The 24,414-nt window shown below is 38.7% G+C and overlaps 1 protein-coding gene and 1 non-coding gene across 7 annotated transcripts in view; one reads left to right on the top strand and one right to left on the bottom strand.

Moving 5' to 3' along the window:
* Window positions 1–24,414, bottom strand: part of WDR64 (WD repeat domain 64) — a 153,832-nt gene that overhangs the window by 67,457 nt on the left and 61,961 nt on the right. For all 6 annotated transcript variants that reach the window (XR_003523036.2, XM_027611248.2, XM_027611249.2 and 3 more), the window contains 3 exons: window positions 20,201–20,340; window positions 5,769–5,895; window positions 1,014–1,162 (listed from right to left, as the gene is read on the bottom strand). Coding sequence is in view for 5 of the 6 variants with exons in the window: in XM_027611248.2 (XP_027467049.2) it covers window positions 1,014–1,162; window positions 5,769–5,895; window positions 20,201–20,340 (416 nt within the window). In the remaining variant the exon portion in view is untranslated. The remainder of the gene's footprint in view (window positions 1–1,013; window positions 1,163–5,768; window positions 5,896–20,200; window positions 20,341–24,414) is intronic.
* LOC113933762 lies at window positions 21,578–21,681 on the top strand. The gene has a single exon (XR_003523465.1). It is a non-coding gene; the product is annotated as a U6 spliceosomal RNA (small nuclear RNA).

Genomic DNA, 24,414 nt, shown 5'->3' with positions numbered 1-24,414 from the left:
TAGATGCATTTCTTGCCCCCTTCTCCCCTTACAGGGAAGCCATCTCCCCCCTAGAGGTCCATAGTTTGTGAAAACGGAGTAGGTTTTAGTTTAGGTTTTCCTCTTATTCTGTAGGCATAATCAGAAGTAGGTGATCAATAACTGAACTCCCGAGATTTTGGCCTGAGAAAATCTCCAGCAGATGAACAGAGAAAGTCAGAGATTGAGAGGGGACTTAAAGGGTCTCCAGAGGATGCTCTCTACTGCTCCAGATGTCTCCTTTTGGAGAGCATGCGTGAAATGAAAGGATGGCCCTCTGAAGCAAACCCCGCCACCCATCACTGCTAGATGATGCACTTAGGATGGCTGCGTACCCTGGCCTCTGGGGAGCATGGTAGTGTCAAGGCAGTGGAATGCAGAAGAATAGACCAACCTGGGTACACATCCCAGCTATGATGCTTACTATTTACGTGACCTGGGGCAAGTTGCTTGAACGCCATGGGTCCTAGTTTCCTCAACTTTAAAATGGAACCCTTTATCTGTCCACATGGAACTGGTGTGAAGATTAAATAAGATCATGGATTTAAGGCACTTGGCACATATCCCGCACCTATAGGGGTTATAGTAAACCTTATAAATTCCTCTCCCTTCCTTCTTACCATATCCTCTGCCTATAGCTAGGATTTAAAAATGTATTTTATGTATGTATTTTATGTATGTATTTTATGTATGTATGTACCCATCCATCCATCCATCCATCCTAGTACTCTTTCCTTGGTATATTTCCTTTAAAGTTCTTATTCTGATACTATAACTAGCTTTATTTATTTAATTGAGGATGCAGCTTAATAGCAAGCAGTCTGACCTGGCTGAAAATACTTGTTTTTCATGGGTTCATGAGTGCTTAAAAATAGCTCTACTGTCAAGTCTCATCACATGTGCCACTACATTTACTTAATCACTCAAAGACTTACCTGTAAAAAGAGAACATTCTGCTTTGCCTTTTTCTTTCTGAAGAGCCAATATATACTCACCTTAATGATGGATTCAGAACAGATAGTAAGTACTTGGTGAAAATATCTGTTGTAAAGCATGACATTGATTTCTCGTTCATGAGTGTGAGGAATCTGTTTTGTATCTTGTACCATCCTGGTCAGAGGGTACATGTCCATGACACTAGATCCTGCAACAGAAGTAAGAATTTCACAAATACCCAACATTAGAAGTTTTGAATCACAAAGGACTTTACCCAGTCGGTTGTGTTTGGAAACAACCCATCGGTGAGATTAGTAGTATCAATTCCTAGGATATCTAATGTGGTGAAGATATGCTTATTTTCTCTAAAACACTTTTGACAAATAAAGAAAATGTTATTCAGCAAGAGAAAAGCATTCATTGATGGCGTCATTAATTTTCAAGTGCAAGCTATTTGGATTCATTGATATTCTCTTTTCAGTGATCCCTATTTTTCTGTTTTTTTATAGTCTACATTTTTCCTTCTTGAGAGTGCCTGACCCATGCCTCTCCATCTGGTGTATAGTAATCACAGTGATGGGCAGCTTTCTGCTGAAGGTAAGCTTCCATTTAGTGATTGGAATTTATTGTTAGAGGGCCTTTTCCGACCAACAAATGATAAAGCACCCTGTAAACATGGTCTTATTAAATTTAATGAATGAGAACGGTTACAAGCCAGTGCTTGTAACATCAATATTAAATAAGATTAATTTCCAAATCAACTTGGGGAAGTAGTTGGAGAGCAGGTATACCTTATTTGCATTTTCCTAAGGGTGCTGGTTTGGTTTTACAGGGATACTACAAATGGCAAATGTGATTTAACTGTCAAAATCAACTACGTATTCTGTTTTGGTGTAATGTCTAGAAATATAAATAAGAATCTCAAAGCATTTCAAAGATCAAACAAAATGAACCTTCTCTTATTGTTGTGGAGATTAAATTACCAGAGGTCAACACTTTGTATTGAGTTTCTCATGACTTTCCAATCTCACCTGTTAGGAAAAGGTGCCCCAGGATTTAACGAAGCCCTTTCTTAAGCTGCTTAAATTTTAGGATAAAATCTGTTCATGTGTAAAGAAGGACTTAAAAGGTTCTTCTGGTAATATTTCTCAGTTCACCTCCTACACTACTGGTGGGAATGCAAACTGGTGCAGCCACTCTGGAAAACAGTATGGAGGTTCCTCAAAAAGTTGAAAATAGAGCCACCCTACGACCCAGCAATTGCACTACTGGATATTTACACCAAAGATATAAATGTAGTGATCTGAAGGGGTATGTGCACCCCAATGTTTAGAGCAGCAATGTCCATGATAGCCAAACTATGGAAAGAGCCAAGATGTCCATCAACAAATGAATGGATAAAGAAGATGTGGTATATATATATATATATACACACACATATATATAATGGAATATTATGCAGCCATCAAAAAATGAAATCTTGCCATTTGCAATGATGTGGATAGAACTAGAGGGTATTATGCTAAGCGAAATAAGTCAATCAGAGAAAGACAAGTATCATATGACCTTACAGATATGAGGAATTTGAGAAACGAGACAGAGAATCATAGGGGAAGGGAGGAAAAAATGAAACAAGATGAAGCCAGAGAGGGAGACAAACCATAAGAGACTCTTAATCATAGGAAACAAACTGAGGGTTGCTGGAGTGGAGGGGGTGGAGGGATGGGGTGGCTGGGTGATGGACATTGGGGAGGGTATGTGCTATGGTGAGCGCTGTGAATTGTGTTAAGACTGATGAATCACAGACCTGTACCTCTGAAACAAATAATACATTATATGTTAAAAAAAAAGAAGAAGATAGTAGGAAGGGAAAAATGAAAGGAGGGAATTGGAGGGGGAGACGAACCATGAGAGACTATGGACTCTGAGAAACAAACTGAGGGTTTTAGAGGGGAGGGGGGTGGGGGATGGGTTAGCTCAGTGATGGGTATTAAGGAGGGCACGTTCTGCATGGAGCACTGGGTGTTATATGCGAGCAATGAATCATGGAACACTACATCAAAAACTAATGATGTAATGTATGATGACTAACATAACATAATAAAATTTAAAAAAATGTTTCTCTGTTCAAATATTCTAATATAGAAATATGACAGGAATATGGTAGCCAGATAGCCAACACTCGGAACTTCCTGGTAGATCCTTTAACATTATATTGTGACTAGCTTTATTCAGAACTGACACCAACAAAGCTAGATATGCTTGTGAACCAGTGGTAATCCTCTGTGTTTTCAGCGAATTATACTACTGCTGTGGAAACAATGAAGTTACAGAGAAAGAATGTGGTTTCAGAAGCCAGATGCTTTGGGATTGAAACCCAGCTCTACCTTTTAACCTGGTGGGTTTTTGTTGTTGTTATTGTCTTATGAGAGAGAGAGAGAGCTCGAGCATGTGAGCAGGCGGTGGGGAAGTGGAGGGGTGGGGGGTGGGGAGGGGCAAAGGGAGAGAGAATTAAAGTAGACGCCGCACTGTGCACAGAGCTCGACCTGGGGCTTGATCTCACGACCCTGAGATCATGACTTGAGCCAAAATCAAAAGTTGGATGCTTAACCGACTGAGCCACCCAGGTGCCCCAAACCTGGTGTTTTCCTCCTAGTCAGTTGAACTGTTTAATATTTAGTGTGTCATTTATAAAATAGGATAAGTAATAATTCCTACCTCCTGTGGTGGTTGTGCAGGTCAAACGAAATAAAGTACATTAAAGCACTTTGTAAAAGAACTTTACAAAAAGGAGTTGTAATAGAGGAATAATACAAACAACAGTGACAGTAACAACAGTATATTCTACAAAACATTTCCAGAATGTGATGCTGCTGTCATCAGGGTTTAGAAGATTACTATGGTGGCTTCTTTGGAATCAAAGCATGAAGTAAAGTCTGGGAGATAAGCTTCATGTAATTCTGATGTCAAACTGATGGTTGCAGTCAATGTAAGCGATATACAGAGCTGTATATTTTTGTAAGCAAAGTACTATCAGAATTACACAAAATTGGGAAGCAATCTTGATTTTCCTCCTGCTCCTTTTCCTTCTTCTTCTTTTGCCTTGATACTTGAGTCCTTAGTTACTCTGGTGATAACTGGGTTGGAAATGCTGAACCCACTAATCAAACATGCAAGTGGGGGTATTAGGAGAAAATATACTTGCAGTTATTAGCATGTTATTTTTGGAGGAGCTAATATAGAAGAGGAGTGCTTACACTTAGAATTAAGTTCTGTTTTACAAGATGTAAAATCATCTTATCAAGCATGAAGTGCTAGTTCACTCCTAATCCAGAAAAAAAAAAAAAACAGAGTTAAAAATAATTATATTCTCCACCAGCCGAGATAGCACCAACTATTTCCCTGCCCTAATTAATCCCACAGGAACTCAGAACAGGTGGTCAGTGGGAAAATGCTTAGATAATGCATTCTGGGTTGGTGTCCCAGAAGGAAGAAGTGTTGTTAATGTTGTTCATTTTTCTTCTAAAGCCTGAAGGCATGCATGTGAACAGCATTTAACCTAAACGCCTAGCAGAATGTTTTGTGTCTTTAGGAAGCGTGTTTTTAAGAGGCAACAAGTAAAGGAGGCAACACATCTGTTGGCATCAGCACTACGGAACTGTCATTTAGGACACTATTCTCTCTCCACTTTATTGTGTAGACGCAAAGGCAGGTGGGAAGGTCAGCACCTTCTGTCTCAGTACCAGAATGCATGGGGCCAAATTGCCTCCCTGAAGAATGGGGGCATTGATGCTGGTGTAGTCACTCGAAGATGGTTCACATTCCAGCTCCCAAGAGTCAAAACGGAGCTGGCTTTGCCTTTTATGCAGCAACACATCACATGCCACTTCCTGCTTTACCCAAGGCTATCTTTCTAGGCTCAAGAACTTAGAGTACTGACCTGTTTTTTCAAGGAAGTGCAGTTACATATTTTATCGACCTGGCCATGGAAAGACAGGAAGGAATGGAACTGAATTAAATATCTACTCTGATGAATCACAGTTAACACCTTCCCCTTCTATTTTTGTTTTTCTTCTAGTTAGTGCTCAAGTGCTAGTTAAAAAAAGGCTAAAAGTCCACTCTGGAAAACAGTATGGAGGGTCCTCAAGACGTTAAAAATAGAGCTACCCTATGACCCAGCAATTTCACTACTAGGTATTTACCCTAGAGATACAGATGTAATGAAAAGAAGGGACACATGCACCCCAATGTTCACAGCAGCAATGTCCACAATAGCCAAACTGTGGAAGGAGCCGAGATGCCCTTCAACAGACGAATGGAAAAAGATGTGGTTTATATATACAATGGAATATTACTCAGCCATCAGAAAGGATGAATACCCACCATTTGCATCGACATGGTTGGAACTGGAGGAGATTATGCTAAGTGAAGTAAGTCAGGCAGAGAAAGTCAATTATCATATGGCTTCACTCATATGTGGAACATAAGGAATAGTGCAGAGGACCACAGGGGAAGGGAGGGAAAACTGAATGGGAAAAAAAATCAGAGAGGGAGACACACCATGACAGAGTCTGGACTCCGGGAAACAAACTGAGGGTTACAGAATGGAGGGGGTGGGGGATGATGTAGCTGGGTGATGGGTATTAAGGAGGGCACATGTTGGGATGAGCACTGGGTGTTATACGCAACTAATGAGTTGTTGAACACTACATCAAAAATAAATGATTTACTGTATGTTGGCTAATTGAACATAATAAGAAAAAGGCTAAAAGTTAAGATATGAGTTTTGTCTGCCATTACTTGGGTACACTTACCTGTAATAAGCATGCCATGATTGGAATCGTAAACCATAGAATAAATCTGCATGTCTCCTGGTCCTCCATGGCTGTCATGGAAGACTTGTAATAGTGAAAGAGTCTGTATATCCCACACCCTGAAAACCTGGGAGAAAAAGGGACACAGTTCACCACTTTTACATCTTGCATTCCCCACTCAAAGTTATTTAGGTGAAGCATTTTCAAAGTCCACGGTATGCTCTTAACAACTTGCGGCAAGTAGGACTTATGTGATGAGCACACATTTGCTAAACTCTGATTTGGTCTTGGTTCAATTATTGTTTGTTAAATATCAAAGAAAAATAGCAGCAGTGATTACAGATTTGCTTAAAGGAACTGGATTTTTCTATCACTACAGAGAAATACAGTATTTATTATTCTTTAAGAATTTGGAGGACTGATCATGACTTAGAGTTCAAATGAAGCCACATTTCTCTCTACACTATGGATTGGAAATTAGAGAGAAGACATGTTTTAAGTGGAGGGTTTCAGATTGTTCTTTTATGACTTAAGAAGATAGAACATCGGGGGAACTGGGTGGCTCAACTGGTTGAGCACCCGACTCTTGATTTCGGCTCAGGTCATGATCTCAAGGTTGTGAGATCAAGCCCTGCATCAGGCTCTGTGCTCAGCGTGGAGCCTGCTTGAGATTCTCTCTCTCCCTCTCCCTCTGCCCCTCCCCCCAATTGTGTTCTTTCTATAAATAAAATAAATAAATAAATAATCTTTTTTAAAAAATAAAAAGATGGAGCATCTTACTAAATGAGGTTTCTAAGAGCTTCCCCCTCCTCTTGCCCAGGGATGTAAGAATTACAGAAAGCAGTTTTTAGGGATGGGTTAGCTATGGTAAGAGTGTGGGGAACTAGGTTATTTAAGCTCTCCTTTGAAAAAGGAAAGAACTATGTAATTACTTAAATAGAGCTTGGGTTATTACAAGAGAATAGAAAGAACAATAAAGTACAAATTCAGCAGAAGTATGTCAAGTATACTCTTTGCCACTTGAAATAACTGGTCCATTTTAGTCTTCATTATTCTGTTTTTGTAAGCAAGTTGTAGTGTGATTGAATTTCAGAAAGAAGTGTGATTTGATCAAGGTGATGTTTTCTAGCATGCATCCTTAAATAATATTTTCACTTTGTAATTGTCATTATTAGCCTATTAAATTGGAATATTTTTTGAGTAATTGAGTGATCACTGTAGAACTAGATATAAAACTTTAAGTAGTTTTGTTAACAGGGAGATCCTGACTTCTTGAGACACTTGTAATTGAGTTCAAAACCTCACTGTTGCAAAAGCAGTTTGATTCTTATATGTAGGAGCATAAACATGTCTAAGTCATGTGATTTAGGGAACACTGGTAAGGAGTTTGGCCTCAAATGCAGATCCTCGGTAGGCTAGTATTACTCAGAACCTGTACAGTTGGAAGTTACTTCCTTTGTTCTAGTAAAAATGCAAATTTGGGGTAGTAGCTAAAATATTGAACCTTATCAGTCTTTTGTATCACAGGGTAAGCAAGTATAACGGACTATTTATGAATTTACGTTCAGAATCCAGAATGAGAGACAAGTAGGAGAAGAACCTGAAAGTAGAATCAAGGAGTGCCAAAGAAATTTATCTCTATTCAAATTGTTTCTGACTGTATTGCTTTGGCTGAGATGCATTCAGGGTTGGCAGGCTTTTTGTATATGTATATGCTCTGAATTGTGGTTGCTGGAAAGAATGAGGGATGGGACAGAAGAGGATTTGAGTTTCAGTTCTAGCACAACCCTTAAATTCCTGGAACCTCAGATTTCTTGTTTCTGGAGCAGACATACATACAATACCAGCACTCTGTTCTTCACTGAATTGATGCGAGCAGATTTTTAAAATCTGTAATGTTTTCTGTAGAGTAGTACTATTTTCTTTTTTCCTATTTCTCTCTTCTTCAGTGTTTCGTGCTTTAGGTGTTTTGTGTGATTTTAGGGGTGACTGTTGGGCTGGCTGATCCTGCTGCCCCTGTCCTGGGGTCCCATGTATCATTTCTGTCATTGTCACACCAAACTGCTCCCCATTTCCAAAACCCTCCATCTCATTCTGGTCTCTGTGCATGCCACCTACCCTCCCTATCATCTACAATTTCCTTTCAACATCCCTCCCTGTGCAGTTAACTGCTACTCTTTCCTCAAATCTGTCATAAGGAGAAATTAAGGAGTCACCGTTCAATAGGTTTATGCCTTGATGTGCCATTTCTTCTCCAAACACAGAGAAATAGTAAAGAATATATAAAAAAGAGAAAGCAGAAAGAAACAGCAAGCCTTCAAAGCAAGACACATATCTCTATAGATCCAAGCAAGAGAGACGCATAACGTGAAGGAGGGGCTACATCAGAGGTGTGTGCCCAGGATCTGACTGGGCAAAGGCAGCTGGAGAGCCGCCCCAGGCAGATGGGACCAGAGGCACCTAGCGTTCTATGGAAGAGCCTGGAGTAGCTCTCTAGTTCAGAACAGTGAGACTGAGCAGCTATAGATTTGCTTTCATCTGGAGGCACAGTGTTTAGAAAGCTGTGAGACCAGTGAGTGAGGAGGACACTGCCTTTGACCAGGAACTAAACCAAGACCACTTCTGGCTCCGGAACTAGACCTATTTCTAGACTGTAGCCCAAGGCTCCAGGTGGGGGAAGGTTACAGATATGGAAGAGGAAACATAGAGACATGTGTGAAAGAAACTATAATTTTTAGAAAAACTTAGAGGAGGACATCTTTATGAACTTGAGTTGAAAAAGATTTCTTCAATAAGCACAAAAAGCATGAGCCATAAAAGATTGATACATTTAACTAAATTATAATTAAAAATCTCTGTTCAACCAAAGCCAGAATCACAAAGCCACAAAGGGTAGAAACAAGTCCAATGTTCATTGGTCAAGTTGGATACGTATGTAATGCACATTCAACAGAATCCTGTGCATCAGTTAAAATAAATGAACGAGAGTTATATGTAATAACGTGGATAAAACTCAAAAATATGGTGCTTGGGGGGGGAAGAAACTTCAGTAGATTTATTCATAGAGAACATTGAAACATGCAAAATAAGACTATACAAATAGTCTTATACATACATACAAATGTATGTACATACATACAAAATAAGACTATACAAAATAAGACACCTATATATGCACTAATGGTATAAAAACATAGTACTTGTTCCAAGTTGAAAAAATCCAAAAACTCATCTTTTTTTCTTTTTTAAAATTCTTTTATTTTTATTTTTTTAATTTAATTTTATTATGTTATGTTAGTCGCCATACAATACATCATTAGTTTTTGATGTAGTGATCCACAATTCATTGTTTTCATATAACACCCAGTGCTCTATGCAGAACATGCCCTCCTTAATACCCATCACTGGGCTAACCCATCCCCCCACCCTCCTCCCCTCTAAAACCCTCAATTTGTTTCTCAGAGCCCGTAGTCTCTTCCTTATGTTCCACAAATAAGTGAAACCATATGATAATTAACTTTATCTGCTTGACTTATTTCACTTAGCATAATCTCCTCCAGTCCCAATCATGTTAATGTAAAAGTTGGGTATTCATCCTTACTGATGGCTGAGTAATATTCCATTGTATATATGGACCACATCTTTATCCATTCATCTGTTGAAGGACATCTTGGCTCTTTCCATAGTTTGGCTATTGCGGACATTGCTGCTATGAACATTGGGGTGCATGTGGCCCTTCTTTTCACTACATCTGTGTCTTTGGGGTAAATACCCAGTAGGGCAAATGCTGGTTCATAGGGTAGCTCTATTTTTAATTCAAAAACTCATCTTCTTTGGACAACTTCCATTGGTCACCCTTCTAATTTAGATATCCTCCCTGTAGATGCCTATAATACCTGTCTACATGAATAGCAATTAGCAACTGTTATATGATGATTTGCTAAGGGGCCTTCTCTACTAAACTATAACTGGCTTGAGAGAGGAACCACATGCTATTTGTTTCCCTGGTGTCTTATGTGTTCTCTTGAGTTAGGATGGTTATTTAGCTGGGTTCAGGTCTGCTCGCTTGCTTATTCTCTGTCTTGGTCCAGGACCTTGTAGGAATTTACAGAGGTGCAGCACTGCATAGACAGTCAGAACTCACACTGTAACTGGATAAATCAATTAATAAATGGGACAGCATCAGCAAACATAATTTACTGACTCTCTTTTTAGGTGGTCTTAATACATTAGCTACTTTGGAGGAAAGAGGAGTAGGGATATTAATTAGGCTATGCTGATCCCAGTCCTCTTCCCTACTCATCTCCCTCAGGGGTTGACAGTGTTCCCGCGGTCTGTATTAGTGCTTCAAAGCCTGAGAGACAGAGCGGAGCCAGGTCAGGCCTGGCGGGGATTAGGAAAGGCCCAACGTTTCCGAGAGATGGAGTTGCTATAGAAAGAAAATCTGAGGGGCGCCTGGGTGGCTCAGTCATTAAGCGTCTGCCTTCGGCTCAGGTCATGATCCCAGGGTCCTGGGATCAAGCCCCACGTTGGGATCCCTGCTCTGCGAGAAGCCTGCTTCTCCCTCTCCCACTCCCCCTGCTTGTGTTCCCTCTCTCGCTATCTCTCTCTCTGTCAAATAAATAAAAATAAAAATAAAAAAATCTGAGAGGACAAGTGGATTCCACTAAGGAAGCTTTGGCTGCACAATGGAGTGTTTGTAAATTATAAATTAAATATTACGTATGTGTGTAACACTGAAATTACAAAAAATATTCACCTCCTAGGAGCAGAAAAATAATGATTTCCAAAAAAATTGAGAATGCAGGATTTAGGTGGAAAGATTGTTTTTTTTTTAACATTGGGAAAAATTGCAAGGCTGCAAGGCCTTGAGGGTAAAGTTACAAATCCCCAAATATCAAAGGCAAGGACAATAGAAAGCCCTCCCCTGAAGCTTTCTTTGTGAGAAATAATTAATAAATAATGATGAAGTAAAAATGTTTGAAAACTCTACATGTATATGTGCCAGGAGTGAGGATCATTTTGATTCAACCAGGTTTCCTGGCTTTTCTTGCAAACTCAGTACCAATTGCTATTTTTTTTTAAAGATTTTATTTATTTATTTGAGAGAGAGAATGAGAGATAGAGAGCACGAAAGGGAAGTGGGTCAGAGGGAGAAGCAGACTCCCTGCTGAGCAGGGAGCCCGATGTGGGACACGATCCCGGGACTCCAGGATCATGACCTGAGCCGAAGGCAGTCGCTTAACCAACTGAGCCACCCAGGCGCCCCAGTACCAATTGCTATTATCCAAATGCATTAATAAAGTGCTCTGTTTTGGGAGCACCTGGGCGGCTCAGTCAGTTAAGCATCTGCCTTTGGCTCAGGTCATGATCTCAGGGTCCTGGGGACGGAGTCCCACATCCGGCTTCCTGCTCAGTGGGGAGTCTGCTATTCCCTCTCCCTCTGCCCCCCACCGCCCCTGTACTCTCTCTCTCTCAAATAAATAAATAAAATCCTTTTAAAGGATAAATAAAGGATTTTTTGTTCTTGATGGATATTTATCATAGAGTGACCTAGAGCAAAATATCTGACGTGTAGGAGTTGGCCTGAGATGCATAAAAAAGGATTATAAAAAGGTGCAAAACTAACATGACATACATAATTCCTTATACAGCAAATAATTCTGGAACTCCGAGCTAGGTGCTACAGAAGCAAAAGTTCAGCAGAAGCACATTAACAGCTGCTCTTGAACAGACCTTCATGTGGTCGGGAGAGTAGATACAACAACAAATAATTATCATGCATTATAAGAGTTATTTGAGTGAAAGTTTGAACACTGTGGGCTAAAACTTGTATTGGCAGAATCTTAAGAATTGCAGTATCATTTAGATAAAGAGAAGGACCTGGGGAATTCAGCATTTCTGATTTGTCAAGGGAAGCTGGGATTTTGCCGGTCTTCTGAGTTTTACCCAGTGACTACAAAAGGTTAATTAGATTTTTGACCCCAAATGAATCAAATTAGGGCTACATGATTTTACACTGGAAGAGCCTGAAGATATCCAAAAGTATGACTCTTTTGAGGGTTGATGTAGTATTATAGACAAATACTATGTTTTAAAATAGATACATATAAAAACAGCACAGTACAAATGATAGGCATTCGATGTCACTTGTGTAGGAATTCAAGGCAAAAATGCATTTTTTTAAGCTCTTACAAATAACAAGAAGAAAAAAAATTTTTGCTATGCGAAACTAAAATGGTTAATTTTGTTATCTGGTTCTCACATTTTTCCTGTGTGATAACTGGCAAACAGAAATGAAATGAAGCCAGCCAGCATGCCTTTGAAAAATTAACTTTTTAATTACCAAGTTATTAGATGTGTCTAGTAGATAATTGCAAACAGTACAAAAACCAAAGTCCCCTTCTCCCACCTCCCCCCTCCTTCTGGGCTCTCAGCTTCTACTTTGTAGGTTAATCACTGTTGGTAATACTGCCTCTGGAGGCAGACAAGCTCAGTTAAATCCTCCTTCACCACTTACTAGCTCTGTGACCTTGGGCAAATCACTAAACATCTCTTAGCCTTAGTTTTTATATTTGTAAGGAAATTATACCAGAACCTATCTCATGCAGTTGTCACAAACATTAAATGAGGTCACATATAGAAAGAGCTTACATCTATGTGAGGGCACATTTAACTACTTAAATTTACTTCATTCTTTTTATTGGCTGCATAGTATTCTGTTGTACGAATGCTCCATAATTTATTTTAATTAGTCTCCAACTGATAGAGTTAGACTTATTTCTTTTATTTTCTTTTAGTAAAGTAATAGTGAACCCCTTGTATATGTAATTTTTGTCCAATAGTCTAAACATACCTGTTTGATAAATTCTTAGATGAATTTTTGTGTCAAAGGGTGTGAGAATTTTAAGTTTTGTTAGGTTGCCAGACCAACCTTGCCTTTTGAGATTACAATTTCACGACTTCTTGATTTCAAGTTGCAAAACCAGCTTTCATAATTAGCTTCAGTTCTCTAGGAGAGCTGAACTTGATGTTTTTGTCATTACTAGGTTTTGCCATCAGAGATTTTTGGCAGTTTTGCCTTATTTACTCAACTAGATTTTTAATTCCTTTTGGGCAGAGATTACATCAAAAGATGGGCCTTACAATTTGAGGCACTTAGCAGGGGCTCATATATTGATTCATACTGACACTGTAGGAAGTCAGGGTTCTTAGTAGGATAGCTCTGAAATACAACCAGTTTACTAGCCAAACAACCATGTCAGGCTTTTTCAAGAATTATATTTACTAAGACATGAAAGTTAATGTCAACAATATATCCAGATAGTTACTTTAGGTAAACTGTAGTGGATATGTATGTGTGTACATGCAAATGTGTGTGTGTATTTGTGCAAGGGGTCTGAGGGTCCTGAAAGCTGATGGGAATGGGGGTGGGGACAAGAGGAAATAGTCCCACAGGGCAAAACTCAGAAACATCATGGCTCACCTAAGCAAATGTGCAATGACAGCAAAGTGTCCTAGATTATATAACTAGAGAACGATAGCCACAAACAAAAGGAAACTTCATGTAGGGGCTGGTTCCCCAATGTCTTTGTAGGCACATCGGCTCCCATGGCTCAGAACTATCAACATGGTCTTCTTTTTTTTTTTTTTTAAGATTTTATTTATTTGACAGAGAAAGAGACAGCAAGAGAGGGAACACAAGCAGTGGGAGTAGGAGAGGGAGAAGCAGGCTTCCCGCAGAGCAGGGAGCGCAAAGCAGGGCTCGATCCCAGGACCCTGAGATCATGACCTGAGCTGAAGGCAGTCGCTTACCGACTGAGCTACCCAGGTGCTCCTGGGGTCTTCTTTTGAAGATGGTCAGTGAGCTGTCCTGGGGTTACAGACTGAAGGAAAACAAGGCTTGTACATAAGCAAAAAGCTTACCTTTTTTTGCTTCAGACTCTTCAAGTTGAGTGTGGATCCCAAAGCATATGCCCTCACCTCTTTTATCTTAGTGTGTACTTTTTCTTCACAGTTGTCACTTACATTTTGTTAGCTGAAGGTTCCTAACATATACTAACCTTCCCCAGAAATTTTTCCAACAGTCATTCTGAGGAAAGATCTGAGACAAGTAACTCTTACTCTTGAGGGTATTTCAAATCACAGTTTACCCAAAATGGAATGTCTCAAGCAGCAAAGCAAGGACAGAAGATGGCAAAATGCTAGGAGTAGTAAAATCAGGCTTTCGATCATGGGTGCTTCCAGTTGTCCAAAAAGTAAGAAGAAAAAACAACAACAACAACAACTGGAATTTGGTTTCAATAATCCCATACGAAAAGAAAGCATAAAGAGCTAAAGCCAGAAAATGGTTCCGATTTTTACAACTAAAAGGAAATACATTTTAAAGGGTCAGCTTTTCTTCCTATCCCTTGGTCTATTTCAAGTACCCACACTTCTTATTCACCAAAGAGAGACGAACTCCATTTTTCTCTTGGTGAAGTCTTCATGGAGGATGTGATATTTCACTGAGATTTGAAGGATGGCTAGAATAGGTGGGTATGGAACAAGAGTGATTGCAGACAAAGGCAGGAAAGCATGAAGACTTTGGGGAAGAGCTGGGTGAAGTTTAGACTCTCTGAAGACAAATAAGGAGCAACAAAACTAAAAAGGTATCTGGTTCCTGACCTGGAGAACCTTAAACCCTAGAAAAGAGAATTTGAACTTGATTTATAAGACTAGGGGTGCCTTTGAAGATATGTAAGAAGGTACTCACAAGGTTATAAGTGGGTAAGAGGATGATTACCATGACAGTGTAATATTTGGGTGGTGGGGAGATGAGAGAGACTGAAGTAGGAGGACCATAGTGCCTTCGAATATGTCTCCTTCAACTGGGAGCCTGTCAACGGGTCTGAACTAAGGTCATAATGTGGGAACAAGAATGATGTGCCAGATATGAGAAATGTTTCAGACACTTGGAGACTGGCCAGTGAATGGGACTGGGGAAGCAGAAGGTTTATAAGTGACTTTAAAGTTGGTCATGGTTCAGTGGGAAACAAATGATATCATTAACTGCTGGAGGAAGAGCAGAAGTCAGGAAAAGGAGATTGAAGAGGAAAATCAGTTCAGTTGTAGATAAGCAGAAATTTTGTAAAAGATAAATAAGAACCAAATGGTCCTTCAAGGAACCTTGAAGATAGGGACATTGGACATAACAAGAAAAGAGATACTGGCTGATGAAAGAAGATGCTGGATGGGGCAGTATTCGACTAGGAGAACGAGAGCAGGGATTCGACTTAGGAAGCAAGAGAAATGCTTGTCCTTGGAAGGGAGGAAAAGAAAAGAAAGTAGCAAAAAATACAGAAAAACACAGAAATATTTTGAGGTGGAAAATATGGAAGTTAATGAAGCTACCTCAACATTCTCAGCTCAGTAGAAGACAAGGTAGCTTGTGGAGGGTGCAGAGTTGTGTCAGGGGCTTAGGGAGAGTAGAGATTGTCTTTAACTGCCATGTAGACTGGACAGGTACTCAGCACGAGACGAATATAAATGACTGAGTGGCAAACTATAAGAGACTCTTTAATACCGAAAACAAACGGGGTTGTTGGAGGGGAGGTGGGGGGGTGGGCTAAATGGATGATGGGCATCAAGGAGGGCACTTGTTGGGATGAGCACTCGGTGTTATACGTAAATGATGAATCACTAAATTCTACTTCTGAAAACCAGTACTACACCATATGTTAGCTAACTTGAATTTAAATAAAAATAGAGAGATAGAGATATAGAAATAAATAAATAAATAAATAAATAAATAAATAAATAAATAAATAACTGAGTAGCATCGGACGCATGGGGTTTTGGAAAGCCTCCCCCTATCCCATGCCACAGACTACACCCATAATCTACACCTGTGTGGCCACAAAGGAGGTTCGGTACCAACGCAGATAGATCAACACAAGTCCTGTCCCCACTCTGCAGAGTGGAGAGCACCTGCTTTTCTGATAACTGCTGACGTTTATTGAGGACTGGTTACATACCAGGCACTGTGCTGTGTGCTCACTTGCTAATCTACTTTCATCCTCACATCAACCCTAGGAGGAAGGTACTCTGTTAGCTTCCTCAGCGATCTCAAATAACTCATCCAGGGCCACTACCTGCAACCGTCAGAGTCAGACTTCAACTTAGATTTGCCCAATTTTCGAGGTTGTTCCCTTAGCCACACTGCCTGGGAGCAAGACAGGAGCATCACCTTCACTTAGGAGAGTATCTTAGACATGGTCATCAACAGGAAGGCATCCAGCCAGTCTGCAGGCCAGTTGGCAACCCCTCTGGCTTGCTCTGACGTTATTCACCTGGCACCTGGTTTCAGGACACTGCTTCTTGCTCTAGGGCACACCCCCAGCCTAGTGAAGCTGTGCCCTTTCTCAGGTTCCTTCATGTCACTTCCAGAGTGAAAATTAAAAATAAATAAATAAATTAATTAATTAATTAAAAAAATGCAACTGTTAACCCATTTGCAATTTGTTAGAAGTCATCAAAGCCTGTTACATTTCTCTTCTCAGCAGAAAGAAGAAAAATAACCTTTGCTATCTATACCTGTGCTTGAGAAAGTTGCCAGTCATGGTTCCCGTTGGTTTTATTAAGGAAAGGAAAGGAAGTCTTTCTTTCTCCTGGGGTCTGTCAGTGCTGGTCAGCTCTTTGGGGACAGCAGCAGTGTGGTACCGTGGTGAAATGCTTGAGCCCTGTGACTGGAAGTACAGGGTTAGCAGTTGCAGACGTAAGGAATATCCAGGTGGAAGGTCTGCAGAACCAGGAGGAAGGATGAAATTTGCTTTAAGGGCTTCACAAAAGGCGTAGTAGCCATGTGACTGGCCGGCAATTTATTAAAGCTTGACGTGATGAAAGCTAGTTTATGAAGAAATTTGAAGGAACGTTAGATGTGTAAAACCCTCTGTTATTTTTGCTGTAATTAATGATACTAATAGGGATGACTATTAATAGCTTCAGCCAAAAAATGTATGTGCCTAGTTTGCTGTTCTTTCTGCCTCAGTTCCTCGTTTCCTGGATCTTTGCGGGGCCTGGGACTTGGGTCATTCAGGTTTCCGCTTTCATTTCACCTCCTCAGAGGCGATTTGCAGTCACAGCACATGATCTTGTTTTCTGTTCATTATAATACTTAGCCTGCTGTCTTCCACTTTATCTGCTGCTTTGTTTGTCTCTCTCTTCCCCTAGAATGGAAACTTCCTGTGACAAGTGCCTCATTCGGTGTTCCTTCTCTGGAACCCAGAAGCACATGTCACATAAGAGATGCTCAAGAAATAAATGATGAGCTCATTTAATCTTTATAACAACCCTGGAGGCAAAACTACATTTGACACATGAGGAAAACATGTGGAAAGATATAAATAATTTGCCAACTGGAATTGCTGTGATGGTTGTATGGGCATCATGTTAATACACCTGCTACATTTACAAGAAATTGGAAAGCTAATGTCTTGTGTCTGTTCACTTCTGGGCATGAGTGGCCTAAATGTTTGCTAGAAAGATATCTTTGTTTTCTTCAATTTCTCTAGAGGGGTCTTCAGTTCTCAATTCATAACGTGGTTTAATTTTAGTGCCTCAAAACTTTCACTGTCTTTCTAGTACCGTTAAAATTTCTTTGGAACTTAATTAAATTAAAAATAGTTTCCTTATTATAAAAGCAATGCTTATTTACTGTAAGAAATAGATAAGAAAAGAAAGAAAAGAAAAAAAAAAAGAAAAAAATTTTTAATTCATCCACAGTCTTGCACCCAGGTAAACACTAGCATCTTATTAATCTCCTCTGGTAATACAGGATAGTCAAAGATATACTTTAAAATGGGTTAATTTGGGGGCATCAAAGTGGCTCAGCTGGTTAAGCATCCAAATCTTGATTTTGGTTCAGGTCATGATCTCCAGGTTGTGAGATGGAGCTCCACATTGGACTCCACGCTCAGCGTGGAGTCTGCTTGAGATTCTTTCTCTCCCTCTCCCTCTGCCCCTCCCTCCACTCAAATAAATAAGTCTTTAAAAAAATAAAGTGGCTTAGTTTCTTACATACTGTTTCACTATGTTTCAAATAATATATTGTTTAGATATTTTCACATTATTGTTCATCTATATAATGTTGAAAGTCAATATGGTATTTCTATTATGTGAAAGGATATATCGTAACTTACTGAATGGAGGGGAGGGGGAATTGGGGGAACGGGGTCACAAGATACAAACTTCCAGGTACAAGATAAGTAACCACTGGGGATGTCACATACAGCACGGTGACTGTAGCTGACACTGATGTGTGGTGTGTAGGGAAGTTGTGAAGAGAGTAGATCCTAAGATCCTAAGGGTTCTTATCACAAGGAGAAATTCTTTTCTTTTTTTTCTTTTCTTTTTTCTTTTTTCTTCTTTCTTTCTTTCTTCTTTTCTTTTCTTTTCTTTTCTTTTCTTTTTTCTTTCTTTCTTTTCTTTCTTTCTTTCTTTCTTTCTTTCTTTCTTTCTTTCTTTCTTTCTTTCTCTTTCTTCTTTTTTCTTTCTTTCTTTTCTTTCTCTCTTTCTCTCTCTCTCTTTCTTTCCTTCCTTCCTTCCCCCTCATTCCCTCCTTTCCTCCCTCCCTCCCTTCCATTCTTTCTTTCTTCCCTCCCTCTCTTCGTCCCTTTCTTTCTTTCTTTCTTTCTTTGAGATGATGAATGCTACATTTAGCCACCAGGTAGCTATGCGACCTTATGCAGGTTACTTAGGTCTCATTTGCCTTTACATATGCAAAACGGTGATAATTATTTTATAGGGTTGTTATTAGCATCAAGTGAGTTTGAGTATGTAAAATATGGGCCACAGTGCCTGGCACTTGGTGAACATTTGATAAATGGTAATTTTTTTTAAAGATTATTATTTATTTTAGAGAGCTTACGTGCATGCATGAGTGGGGGAAGGGGCAGAGGGGGAGAATCCCAAGCTGACTTGGGACCCAGCTGAGCGTGAGGATCCAGGACCCTGAGATCACAACCTGAGCCGAAACCAAGAGAAAGATGTTCAACAGACTGAGCCACCCAGGTGCCCCAATAAATGTTAATTATTATTATAATTCACAGAAAGTTTGAATGTTTATGTAGTCATATTTATTTTTCCTTTAGCCACAGTATGATGCTTAGGAATTACTCAAAGGCTATATGAATATTCACCTGTATTTTCTTATGGACAATTCCAGAACTTCTATGTTTTTATATTTTACATTTAAGATTTTTATATGGGATGTATTTTGTGGTTTATTATGAAATGATCATCTCATTATATATTTTTTCCTTTTATGGTTAATCACTTTTCCCAACATTTAATGAACAAACTATCATTGCTCACAGATTTGGAGTCCTACTTTTATTATATGCAAACTCCCATACATACATGAACTCATTCTTGCTTTTTCTCTTTTCTCATGGATGTGTCTTAACTAGTTCTGCAACGACTACTGCTCTATTTATTGCAGTTTTAGGATATGTGTTAGTATCTGAGAGGGAAAATAAATGCCAGCTTATAATGATATTTTCCAGTTTCTGAGATATTCTTGTATGTCAGTATTTTTACATTAACACTAAACTTGGCAAACTGATACTTAAATAATCATGAATAGCATTAAAAAATAATAGCATTAAAAATAGCTTAATTTGATGGAGAATACCTTTTATCATACCATAGTCGCATGCAGAAACACAGCATATCCCTCTGTTCATGCTTTTAAATAAAAGTACCTCAGAAAAACTTCATAGTTACCTTAATATTAATAGTGAATATTGCTTATTAAGATTATTTCTAGGTATTTCAGATTTTTTGCTCTTGTGAGTGCTATCTCTTTAACCGATGTGGTTACTGCTCTTATGTAGAAATTTATTTATTTTTTTAGAAATTGCTATTGTCATGAGCCACCTTACTGACTTACCTGCTCTTGAAATTTCAAGCTGATTTTGTGTGTCAACTGTACTTCAATTTTAAAAATTTAAGCTGATCTTTTTGAATTTTTCAAGGAGACAGTCACATTATTTGCAAATACAATGATTCAGTCTCTTCATACCTAATATTCGTAACTCAGTTTTTCTTGAGTATATTGGTTAGAACATTTAAAACACTGTTTAATGACAACCACTATAACAGAAGCCTCACTCTTTCTGTCTTTGCCCAAAATGTCCCATCTGCCATGGGAGGGCCATAATGGCTCCTTCCCAGCGCTGCCTTCCTGAATGCCTGTCTTCAAACGAGTTCTTCCATCCACCCTCGTCAGCAGAAACCAAGCAGGAACAGTGGCTCATCATTTCCTTCTCCACACTGACAATATTTTTCTCAGTGATAACAGCTATTTCAGTCAAAAACTGTATGTGTTCTAGATTTCCCAATAGTTGATTTTAGGGGAAAATGCAGTTGGTTTCATTTATGTTTTCTGTTACCTTTGCAGAGGAGAGGCTGATTACGTGTTGATCTTTCTCATTTGTTACGATCTCCATGATGCTGAACATGTGTCCCACAAGTTTCCCCACTGGCTTGGTGCTGATGTTGGGGTGCCACAACCGGAGCACCTTATCATCTCCTGAAAGGGACGGCATGGGGGGATTATTTGTTTTCTCAGGGATACAGCTGGTCAAAATTTAAAGAGTCCCTCTCACTCAGTCATATCCTTACCACCCTTCTAATATCAAATCACAGTCTGCTTCTTTCAGGATGCCCTCTAGGATTGACTTGCTTTGGAACCACTTCCTCCTGTCAAGGCTATTTGGAAATAATTGTATTTACACACACAAATATGAATTCTTATAAATATTTTATCAGTCCCTTTGTTTCAGTACCTTCCCACTCATTCATACATTAATGTATTATTTATATTTTATTTAATTCCCAAAGTATTTTAGACAGTTGTTCTTTTGTTTTCACTTTCAGAGGAAGAGGAAAATTGCACATAATCTCTACCATTATAACAAATCAACTGTCTCCATCTTCCCTTTGGGCACATATCCATAAGCATATATAATTTACATGTAGTTACTACCATAGCATACATACTATTTTTTTAATTGTTAAAATCACACGGATACACGGTAAAAGATTTAAACAATATGGAAGGGTATAATTTTTGTCAAAAATGTCTTCTTTCCCCTCAGAATCTGTACTTCCACTCCTTACAGGTAACCCCTGTTCACTTTTCCCCCCCTCTTTCTTACAAATAAACTTTTTCTTTTCGGAGTTAAGAAAAACACTTTTCCACTCATATTTAAATACTTTGAATTATTTTCAGTAGGTATTTAGATAACCATTTCTCAACAAAAAAATCACTGTAACTAACTTATCTTAGTTAAAATTAAAATTAAAAAAATATATATAAATAAAAATATATTATAAATATTGCCAAAATACAAAAAAATCAAGGTTTCTTAAAATGTATTTTTACTGAGAAGTCACAGCATGTTATTTTGAGCAGAGAGAGACAGACCAAATCAAAGTTTTGTAGAACGGATTTGTCACTTTGTTATTATATGTGGGGTTTGCAAGGCAAGTCGCTTTTGTTTTTTTCCAGCTTTATCGAGATATAATTGATTGTGTGAGTTTAAGGTGTGCAACATGATTATTTGATATAAGTATAGTGCTCGCGGGGCGCCTGGCCGGCTCAGTAGGTTAAGTGTCTGCCTTTGGCTCAGGTCATGATCCCAGGGTCCTGGGATCAAGTGCCGCATTGGGTTCCCTGCTCCATGGAGAGCCTGCTTCTCCCTCTCCCCCTGCCTCCCTCTCTCTCTCTCATGAATAAATAAATAAAATCTTTAGAAAAAAGTATAGTGCTCACTTGGGCAGCACATATACTAAAATTGGAATGATACAGAGGAGGTAGCATGGCCCCTGCACAAGGATAAGCATATATTGCAAAGTGATTACTTCAGTAAGGCTAGAACACATGCATCACCTCAGGGTTACCTTTTTTTCTTATCATGAGAACTTATGAGATTTTTCTCTCTTCATAACTTTCAATTATAAATACAATTCTGTTAACTGTAGTCACCACATGTCTATTACATGCCCAGAACTTACTCATCTTCTAACTGGAAATTTGTACCTTTTTTAGAATACAAATTTTATATATCCAATATAACCAAAATAATAAAATATAATTAGTATACATGCCCATCTTTTTTTTGCATTTATGGAAGGTCACAGGCTCACACCTTCATAATTATCATTTTGGTTGCTACATCAAAATTTCCTACCATTTGTCTGTCAATAAATGTTCCTGCTAATTCTAGTTTTTCATTTTATTCAACAACACTGCAATAGTTATTCAGGTGGTTTTTTTTTCTTCTTTTGGACATATACACTGAGGATAAATTCCCCTATTGTTAGGTTGCTTTCCAAAATGGTTGTACCAAATGCCAAGGCCATCAACTATATATGATTATACCAGCTTCATCAAATTCTGGCAAGCACATGGATATTATCATGATTTAAAATATTTGCTATATTAATGTCTAAAATGACACTTTGTTTTTATTTAATTTACATGACAGCTAATGCTGCTGAGTATTTTCTCCCATGTATATCTGCTAATTGTATCTCCTCCTGTGAATTGTTCGATCATATCCTTTACCCATGGTCTATTAGAATTCTGGTGATAGTAAAAATTAAAATTTAATAAAATTTTATTATCATATGCACACACACACACACACACACATCCAGTTTCGTGGTAAAGACTGGTTAGTTGTTCACCACACCCTTATTGTCTTACTGGGTGCACAACTAGACTACATTTCCCAGAGTCCCTTGCTGTTAGATGTGGTCAGATTACCGACTTTTAGCCAGTAAACTAAGGGAATTGATTTAGATTTAACATGACTAAGGAGAAATACATTTCCATTTTGTTTGATTCATTACACATTTTGAGGTTTATTTCTTACAGTAGCTAGCATTACCTGAACTAATGCATAGTCATAGTCTAATTGTTTTTTCAAAAAAGCAACTTAAACCTAAATTTTTTTTTAAAGATTTATTAATTTGTTTAGAGAAGAGAGCACACAGGTAAGCGGGGGGAGAGGCAGAGAGAGGGAGAGAAAGAATCTCAAGCGGACTCCCCACTGAGTGAGGAGCCCAATGTGGGGCTCAATCCCAGGACCCCAAGATCATGACCTGAGCTGAAATCAAGAGTTGGAGGCTCAACCGACTAAGTTACCCAGGCACTCCTAAGATTAAGTGATTTTTAATTAAATGATTTACTTTACTTTACTTTAATTTAATGATTTAAATATGATTTGTCCAGAATCACATATAAGAAAATGGTATACATTAGGAATATATGGAGCATTCTCGAGCATCTTATTTGTTACCCAGGATCTTCAGGGCACCAAGAAAAAAAGATTATATAATAGCATTATAGCCTAAGTTATAATTTATATATAACCTAAGTTATAAAGTTACAATTTATGTATTAATAAAATCTAAAATTCAAAGAGGCCATGATAGTTAATCAGGTAGCCTGATTATTTTGTGGCCTACAGGATGAATTTGCTGATATATATTGGACTTTTTATGGAAATATACTTACACACACTGCAAGAGCCAGTCAGTTATGCAGGAGAATTAGATGACTTGCCAGTTGGATATTCATAACCCAGGGAAATGTGATAGACACAGGTGTTTTCATAATTCTCTGATTATTTTGTCTGGTTTCATGAAAAAAGGGAACAAAGTATTTTCTTTACCTTTTTCTTTCTCCCCTTTGAGTCTTCCAAACCATTCTTCAAATCGTAGCATGACTGTACCTCCAAGAATATTTCAGAATGTCTTCATATTCTTTAAAACTAAGAACCCTTGCCTATGTGTCCTTTACCCCTGGCATCTTTTATAGTTAATGATTCAATTTTCTGTACCATCCACTTGAAAGCAGAACTTCTTTTTTATTATACTACCTCAAGAGTGTAACCCACAGTGGGAGTTCAGATATTTATTGAACTCCCATAACTTCAATCTTGGGATGCTGAATCCTAGCTCAGAGGTTTAACTAGCCAGTGGCACAAGACTGTGAAAACACGTAACCAAACAAAAACAAGTCTTTGTTAAATGTTCACGTGACTCCTTTAATAAGGCCAGTTCTTTCATTCCAGAGGTCCTCGGGGCCTGGAGTCTTAGTAAAGGCAGACTGAAAAATCTCAGGGCACAGCTGACTCTTACTTTCCATTTCTCCGGCAACTGGTATGGATAGAATTGTTTCCCCAAAATTCATATGTTGAAACCTTGACCCCTAATGTGATGGTATTTGGAAATGGGGCCTTTGGGAGATAATTAGATTTAAATGAAGTTATTCGAGTTGAGCCCTAATGATGGGATTAGTGTCCTTATAAGAAAAGACCAGAGAGCTCGCTTGCTCTCTCTCCCTGTGGGGATACAGCGAGAAAACAGCCATTGCAGGCCAGCTAGAGAGCTCTCACTAGACATTGACCATGCTGGCACTTTGATCTTGGACTTACAACCTCTAAAACTGTGAGAAATAAATTTCTGTTGTTTAAACCACCCAGCCTATGGTATTTTGTTATGGCAACCTAAGCTGACCAAGACAGAACCCAAGATATTTTAAGTACTATTGTCGGTGGGTAAGTGGGATATTTTCTTTCTTTGTTTCATTCCT

Source organism: Zalophus californianus, chromosome 10 (genome assembly GCF_009762305.2).
Source record: "Zalophus californianus isolate mZalCal1 chromosome 10, mZalCal1.pri.v2, whole genome shotgun sequence".
Lineage (NCBI taxonomy): Eukaryota > Metazoa > Chordata > Mammalia > Carnivora > Otariidae > Zalophus > Zalophus californianus.
Note: the sequence above shows the minus strand (reverse complement) of the source record. Positions and strands in the feature narration are given on the sequence as shown.